Consider the following 8,681-nt stretch of genomic DNA (forward strand, 5'->3'; position numbering starts at 1 on the left):
TTTTTATTATTAATTTAATTTTTTTTAATATATATTTTAATTTTTGTCTCTTAATAAGTTCATAATGATGAGTTTGTGTTAAATAATTGTACTTTTCTGTTTATAATTGCTTATAATTTAACATTATTTGACATTAATTAATTATTTTAACTCAAGGATCACACGCTAGCCTTTTATTTTCCGCAGAGCTTTCAGTTGAATCTCACTGTTTTCATCCAGTAAAAATAAAATCTATAAAAATTTGTTATAAAATATTTAAAGCTCCATTAGTTGATGAAGACGGTGAGATGCAGTTGAAAGCCAGGGAGTAAGTTTTTTAACCCTCCTGTCGTCCTCGAGTCAAGGAAGGAAGTTAGGAAGAAGAAGAAGGAAGGAAAAGAGGGAGGAAGGGAGGAAGAAGGAAGGAAAAGAGGGAGGAAGGGAGGAAGAAGGAAGGGAGGAAGAAGGAAGGAAGGAAAGGAGGGAGGAAGGAAAGAAGGTTGGTGGGAGGGAGGAAAGAAAGAAGGAAGGAAGGAAGGAGAGAAGGAGGGAGGGAGGGAGGAAAGAAGAACAGAAGAAAGGGTGGAAGGAAGGAAGGAGGGAAGGAAGGAAAGAAGGTTGGTGGGAGGGAGGAAAGAAAGAAGGAGGGAGGGAGGAAAGAAGGAAGGAAGGAGAGAAGGAGGGAGGGAGGGAGGAAAGAAGGACAGAAGAAAGGAAGGAAGGAAGGTAGGAGGAAGGGAGAAAACAAGAAAGGAGGGAGGGAGGGAAGGAAGAAGGAAGGAAGGAAGGAAAGGAAGAAAGGAAGGAAGGAACAGTAAAAAAAACAGATGGGGTCAATTTGACCCGGGAGAACGACACAAAGGTTAATGTTAGAATTTTTTTGGGGTTTTTTTTTTTTTTTTTTGGCGTGAATGAACTTCCATACAGGCGAACAGCTGTGGCGGGAAACTCTAAAATGATGAAACTTTACCAGCTGATGCAAACAGGAAGTGAAGCCTGACGACTGTGATGTGCGTTGGTGTGACTGCTGGCCGTGTGTGTGTGTGTGTGTGTGTGTGTGTGTGTGTGTGTGTGTGTGTGTGTGTGTGAGACGTTCAGGGTCTATAGGACTTGGTAGATGAGGTTGGGGTCCTGGCTGGCCGTGTGTGTGTGTGTGTGTGTGTGTGTGTGTGTGTGTGTGTGTGTGTGTGTGTGTGTATGTGTATGTGTATGTGTGTGAGTGAGACGTTCAGGGTCTATAGGACTTGGTAGATGAGGTTGGGGTCCTGGCTGGCCGTGTGTGTGTGTGTGTGTGTGTGTGTGTGTGTGTGTGTGTGTGTGTGTGTGTGTGTGTGTGAGTGAGACGTTCAGGGTCTATAGGACTTGGTAGATGAGGTTGGGGTCCTGGCTGGCCGTGTGTGTGTGTGTGTGTGTGTGTGTGTGTGTGTATGTGTGTGTGTGTGTGTGTGTGTGTGTGAGACGTTCAGGGTCTATAGGACTTGGTAGATGAGGTTGGGGTCCTGGCTGGCCGTGTGTGTGTGTGTGTGTGTGTGTGTGTGTGTGTGTGTGTGTGTGTGTGTGTGTGTGTGTGAGACGTTCAGGGTCTATAGGACTTGGTAGATGAGGTTGGGGTCCTGGCTGGCGGCGGTGGGGGGGGAAGGGGTCTGCTGGTTGGGCCCCGGGGCCTCTGTGGGGGGGGTGGTGGTGGTGGTGGTGGAGGCGGAGGGGTCGGCGGGGGCCGGCAGGAGGCTGCTGGTGTCGGTGCTGATCCGCTCCACGATGCTCGACAGACAATCCAGGCTGGAGACGACGGAGCTGCGGTCGGCCTTCACACCTGAGGAGGAAACGATGACATCACTGTTAGACTACGGAGGCTTTGAAGGGACATTACTGTAACGATGACATCACTGTTAGACTACGGAGGCTTTGAAGGGACATTACTGTAACGATGACATTACTGTTAGACTACGGAGGCTTTGAAGGGACATTACTGTAACGATGACATCACTGTTAGACTACGGAGGCTTTGAAGGGACATTACTGTAACGATGACATCACTGTTAGACTACGGAGGCTTTGAAGGGACATTACTGTAACGATGACATCACTGTTAGACTACGGAGGCTTTGAAGGGACATTACTGTAACGATGACATCACTGTTAGACTACGGAGGCTTTGAAGGGACATTACTGTAACGATGACATCACTGTTAGACTACGGAGGCTTTGAAGGGACATTACTGTAACGATGACATCACTGTTAGACTACGGAGGCTTTGAAGGGACATTAAATTATCCTCATATTATAAATCTTTATTGGGCAAATAATTATATTTGGTAACTTCTGTAAATATCCCAAAATATCCTTCCTTCCTTCCTTCCTTCCTTCCTTCCTTCCTTCCTTTCCTTCCTCTTTTCCTTTCTCCCTCCCTCGTTCCTTATTTCCTCCGTCCTTCCTTCCTTTCCTTCCATCTGTCCTTCCTTCCTTTCCTTCCTTCCATCTGTCCTTCCTCCCTCCCTCGTTCTCTCCTCTCTTCCTTCCTTCCTTCCTCCGTCCTTCCTTCCTTCCTTCCTTTCCTTCCTTCCATCTGTCCTTCCTCCCTCCCTCCTTCTCTCCTCCCTTCCTTCTTTCCTTCCTCCATCCCCCTTTCTTCTTCCTTCCTTCCTTCTTTCTTCCCTTCCTCCCTCCCTCCTTTTCTCTTTCTTTCCTCCCCCCTACCTACCTACCTTCCTTCCTTCCTTCCTTCCTCCGTCCTTCCTTCCTTTCCTTCCTTCCTCCCTCCTTCCTTCCCTTCCTTCCTTCCTTCCATATTATTCAAATATCATTAACATTATGAATCTACACTGACAGTAAATCACTTCTTAGTTTAATCTTTAGTGAGTTTAACCCTTTTTTTTTTACGTTTTTTTTTTAATTAAAAATATTTCTTAAATTATGATATTTCGATTTTTTTTAACATCTCTAATAAAAAAACTAACAAAATAAAATATAAGATATAAAAAAAATCATCATGATATTTCTTAAATTATTTCTTAAATTGTGATATTTAGATTTTTTTCCATCTCTAATTAAAATATTATATTAATTATAATATAACAATAGTCAACATAACATTTATAATTGTATACATTTTCAGTCAAATATTTAAATTTCAACCATTTTACCAATAATACAATAAAAGCCTTTACATTATATATTTATATTACTCTACTTTAAATGTAACTAACTTCATATAAAAGCTGATTTTTAAAGAGAAATACTGTTTTATTGTTTTATTGTCTCATTAAGCTGCTGCGGTGTTTATGACGTAATTAAAGTCTTTTATTGTCTTAATTTCCGGTCTGTAATCGGCTGGTTTCGGGTTCTTACCGTTTTGAGTCTCAGAGAAATAATTGTTTCTGTCGTAGTTTCCTCTTCTGGTTGACTGACAGCTCGGGTCGGTAAAGTCTGTCTGCAGATAAAAAGAAATAAGATGAAACATTAAAACATGATTTATAAACAACTTCACTTTAAACATCATTAATAAAAAGAAATGAGCCTCAATGTTGCAGAAACATGAAGAAATGTTGCAAAAAAAAGAAATAAAAAGCAGAATAAATGAATAAAAAGTTAAAAATAATCATTTAAATCTCATAAATATAAACTTCATTAAAGTAAAATGTTTCAGAGCCTTTTTATTGAATCATTTAATTAATTAAGAGCAACATTAATTAATATAAAATATTTATAAACGATCAGTTTTATATATAAAATAATCCAGCTTGATATTTATGACGTCATGTAATACCAGCTGGGCCTTTTATTATCTATTTATCTCATTATATAAAAACATTACACAGCTTTTATTTAAATACATGAGCACGAGCGTCATGAATTTAATGACATTTAACGAAATATAAACATTTAATTATTATTACTTCAGATTATAATGTTGTAAAATCCTCCGTTAAATAAAAGACTGAGAGGAAACACTGAGCTGCTGCTGCTGCTGCTGCTGCTGCTGCTGCTGCTGAGTCTTTAAAGATTCAATTAAATTAATAAACTAAAAACGAAATGTGCTTTTTTAAATTACAGATAATTAGAAATATAAGAGTTTTAGCGCCGTTTCTGCTTTTATTGTGAAATTATCTCCACGTGAAACTACTGAGAGTGAAAGTAAAACATCTAATTTAATTTAAAATATAAAAACACGTTAACACACAAAACAAGCAAGAGATCAAATGTAATAAATAAATCCAATAATAATTAAAATTAAAATTAAAATAGAAGCAAAATAATTAACAAAATAAAGTCAAGAGTTTCTTCTCCGCGTGCTTAAAGATCAACCAGGTTTATTATAATTAAACTAAAACTAAACCTGGCAGTGAAAACATCTTTTAATTCACTGAGATAAAATAAAAAAGAGACAAAAACTAAATAAAAACTATAAAGAACAAAGCAGAACCAACTCAAATAAACTGAGCTTAGTTTTAGTTTTGTGACGGTGTTGCGTTCAGGGTGACTGTGTTGCGTTCAGGGTCACTTGTTATTTCATCTTTAAAGCTTCTACTATAATCAAAACTTTCCTCCTAATACCTCAAACTATAAAAACTATAAAACTAAACTCAAATAAAACTCAACATGTGGACATTTCTACACTATAACGACTCCTGCTGCAGATTCTCCTGTCGGTCCCTGAACGCACCATGAGAGCGATTCGGTTCTGTTACGTTATTATATCTTATGTTTTTTTATTTTATTTTAATTTTTAAGCTGCATTTGACTGCTCAGACAGAATTTCGTGGCCTACTTGCAATGATAATAAACATCTATTATATTATATTATATTATATTATATTATATTGTATTATAGGCCTATTATATTATATTGTAAGATAATTAATGAGGCTTGAGAGATTCATAGAGTTTTATATTAATGACGTAACTTATCCAAAGTGCATTAAACCATCAGATTTTTTTAGGAGGGAAAAAAACAATGATAATTTATTTATTTATAGTTTTTTAAGTGAACTTTAACACCTGTAATTAGACCCTGAACTCATTCTGTTATGTGTTTTATATTTTATTTTATTTTGTAAGCTGCTCAAAATTAAGTTCCGTTGTATACTTGATCTAGTTTATTCTACTATTATAACCTCTACCTTCTAGTTAATGAGAGAAACACAATATTAATAACTTAACTATCTAAAGTGGATTAAAGCTGTTCAAATAAAACCATTTGAATGTTTAGGGGGGGGGGGTTGAGCTCCTCATAATAAAGCTCTAACGGAGTTTCGTTGTATACTAGTTTATTCTACTATTATAATATAATTAATGAAGCCTGATGGAAACACTATATATTGATTTTTTTAGGGGGAAAAACAACAATGAGAATTTATTTATTTTTAAAAGGTGCTGAGCTCAACTTTATAACTTGATCACCTCATAATAAGTAAAGTCTAAAATCCTCCCTTGAACGCACCATGGGGCCGATTCTGTAACGTGTATATATCTTATTTTATTCCTCATAATTGCATCATTGCATAGAGGAAATAACACAATGATAATTTATTTATTTTTAAAAGGTGCTGAACTCAACTTTAAGGCTATTTGAGCTCCTCATAATAAAAGCTCTATAACGGAGTTTCGTTGTATACTTGCAATGACATAAAACATCTAGTTTATTCTATTATTATAAGATCATTAATGAAGCCTGAGGGAAACACAATATATTGAATTATTAGGAGGAAAAACACAATGAGAATTTATTTAGTTTGTATTTTTTTAAGGCTACTTGAGAACCTCATAATAAGTCTCTAAAATCCCCCCATTGAACGCACCATGGGGCCGATTCTGTTACGTGTATATATCTTATTTTGTTTTATTTTATAAGCATAATTGCATCATTGCATATAGAGGAAATAACATAGTGATAATTTATTCATTTTTAAGGGTGCCGAGCTCAACTTTGAAGCCCATAATAAGTCTCTAAAATCCCCCCATTGAACGCACCACGGGGCCGATTCTGTTATGTGTATAGGCTATATCTTATTTTATTTTATTTTATAAGCATAATTGCATCATTACATATAGAGGAAATAACATAATGAGAATTTATGTATTTTTAAGGGTGCTGAGCTCAACTTTAAAGCCCATAATAAGTCTCTAAAATCCCCCTTGAACGCACCACGGGGCCGATTCTGCTATGTGTAGGCCTATAGGCTATATCTTATTTTATTTTATTTTATTTTGTAAGCATAATTGCATCATTGCATATAGAGGAAATAACACAATGATAATTTATTCATTTTTTAAGGGTCCTGAGCTCAACTTTAAGGCTACTTGTGCACCCCCATAATAAGTGTCTTGAACTCACCATGCCGTCGGAGCAGTTGGAGCGGGGGCTGGAGGCGTCTGAATCCCCGCTGTAGTGCTCTAACACCGGGTAGAAGCCGTCGTCCTGCCCGCCTCTCAGCAGCGCCTGCAGGGACTCGATGTAGCTGATGGCGTTGCGCAGGATCTCCACTTTGGGCAGCCGCTGGTTGGGGTTGTTGGTGGTGCATCGCTTCAGAGTCTCAAATGCATCATTCACCTTGCTGAGCCTCCGTCTCTCCCTCATCGTGGCGGCCTTCCTCCTGTCCGCGTTGGTAGTCTTCCTCTTGCAGGCTTTGCAGGCCCACAGCAGGCAGCGGCCCGCCTGGTGATGCCCGCTGGGCGCGCGGACGTGCTCGTCATCCTCCGCCTCGGCGTGGTGGTGGTGGTGATGGTGATGGTGGTGGTGTGGATGCAGCAGGGAGGAGGAGGACGGGGAGGAAGAGGAGGAGGAAGGGGAGCACGAGGAAGAAGAGGAGGAGTCGTCGGGTTTGAGCAGGCCGACGTGCACGAGCCGAGGGTCCAGGTCCTCGAAGAAGTGCATGTCGCTGGTGTTGAAGCAGGGGTCGTCGTAGAAATCATCAGCTGCAGGGATGGGGAAAGAGATATCCGACAACTCCATGGTTCAGTCCCAAAAAAGAAAAAAAAAGAGAAGAAGAAGAATCCAGTGGAGAGCAAAAAAAAAACAAACGAATAAATATAAAAAACCCCAAAGTGATTTTATTTTGAAAGTCTCTCTCTCTCTCTCTCTCTCTGTGTGTGTGTGTGTTTTGGGGGAATGTAGAGTCCTGTCAGTGACTTGTTCTGCCCTCAGCTGATGACCTGCTTCATCTTATACCTGAGACAGCAGCAAGGGGGCGGGGCCAAGCCGATGACGCACCTCAGCGTCAGACCAATCAGCGTGCAGCAAGGGCGGGGTTTACAACTTCACGGTAATTAGTGTAAAATTACCCGAAACAGAGCAGTAAGGGGGGGGGTCCAACACTCACAGGAGGGAAATATACTGTTACACACTGTAAAATATAATACTGGAGGAGTTAGTAAAAACACACAGAAGAATATTTAACATTTCTATTTTATTGTTATGCTTTTATTTTGAAATTTTCTTTCATAAATTCATATTTTAGATGTTTTTATTTGCTGTGTATGAAATGTGTTTTTTTATATAAATCATCAGCAGCTCACTCATTTAATGCTTTAATGTTTGTTTTTCATTCTTGTCGTTTATGCAAATACACTAAACTAAATGTACTAAATGTATTTTAATGTAAATCATATTTAGTTTATGTATAATTAAATTAATTAAATCTATTTATTTGCCACACTGTGATGAAGACATGTAGAAAGAGACTGAGATAAAACTGTTAATCCTTTATTTGACTTCTAAAGGAAAGGAAAAGGCCCTCCAAGTAAAAACTAAATTAAATACAAATAAACAATAAGTAATATATATATACAATAAATATATAAAACATTAATGATCTAGTCCTAATCTTATAGTCTTAATAAAGCATTAAAAATTAAAAGTGTATGTAAAAGTAAAACAATGAATGACAAAATTTGTGTAAATGGGCATAAAATGTGAATAAAAAGGTTTTACAAGACATTTATAATACAGTTTAATTTTTAATACATAATTTAAATAAAAGCTGATTAGAAATATGAGAAAATTATAACTTGTTTGTAACATTTTAGGCAAAGCACAGAAAAAAAAAGCTTATAAATAGACCTAAAGGTGCATTTGTCTAAATTAGTGAATGAATTAAATTGGGGCACAAACATATTGATCTTATAATTGATATATTAGAAGTATACTGATGATAAAGACATAACTGATCATATTAAAATACACTTTGACCGCTTAACCCTCCTGTTTTGACTCTTCCTTCCTTTCTTCCTCCTTTCCCTCCTTTCCTTCCTTCCTTCCTGCCTCTTTTCCATCCTTCTCTCCTTTCCTTCCTTCCCTCCTTCCTTCCTTCCTCCTTTCCTCCCTTTTTCCTTCTTCTTTCCTTCCTTCCCTCTTTCCTCCCACCCTCCTTTCCTTCCTTCCTCCCTCCTTTACTTCCTTCCTACTTCTCTCCCTCCTTTCCTTCCTTCTTCCTTCCTTCCTTCCTTCCTTCCTTCCTTCCTTCCTTACTTCCTACTCGAGCACAACAGGAGGGTTAAATCCTAAAAAAAAAAAACCCTAATAAAACCCATTTATCTTTATATATTTATAATTTCTCTCCATTTCTTTGGAAGGTGAGTGATGTCATCGGACGGAACGGAGTGATGTCATCAGACGGAACGGAGTGATGTCATCAGACGGAACGGAGTGATGTCATCAGAACTCTAGTTTTTTTTTTTTTAAAGAGTGTAAATACTGCATGAA

General features: G+C 37.9%; 1 protein-coding gene across 1 annotated transcript; it reads right to left on the reverse strand.

Annotated features, from left to right (window-relative positions):
• Window positions 1-1,562: 1,562 nt before the first annotated feature.
• On the reverse strand, window positions 1,563-6,932 carry myod1 (myogenic differentiation 1). Its single transcript, XM_053319607.1, has 3 exons — window positions 6,315-6,932; window positions 3,329-3,410; window positions 1,563-1,792 (listed from the first exon to the last, which is right to left on the reverse strand). Exons 1-3 carry the CDS (start codon window positions 6,930-6,932, stop codon window positions 1,563-1,565), a joined length of 930 nt encoding a protein of 309 aa, XP_053175582.1.
• Between the last annotated feature and the right edge of the window lie 1,749 nt (window positions 6,933-8,681).

The sequence above is a fragment of the Scomber japonicus genome, chromosome 5, assembly GCF_027409825.1.
Source record: "Scomber japonicus isolate fScoJap1 chromosome 5, fScoJap1.pri, whole genome shotgun sequence".
In the NCBI taxonomy this organism is placed as follows: domain Eukaryota; kingdom Metazoa; phylum Chordata; class Actinopteri; order Scombriformes; family Scombridae; genus Scomber; species Scomber japonicus.

What these genes read in the sequence shown, in the direction of transcription:
- myod1 (XM_053319607.1), bottom strand. Translation starts at nt 6,932, where the DNA reads ATGGAGTTGTCGGATATCTCTTTCCCCATCCCTGCAGCTGATGATTTC. An exon ending in CCAACTGCTCCGACGGCATG is followed by an intron (nt 3,411 to 6,314) that starts GTGAGTTCAAGA and finishes TTTTATCTGCAG; the next exon opens with ACAGACTTTACCGACCCGAG. An exon ending in TTTCTCTGAGACTCAAAACG is followed by an intron (nt 1,793 to 3,328) that starts GTAAGAACCCGA and finishes TTTCCTCCTCAG; the next exon opens with GTGTGAAGGCCGACCGCAGC.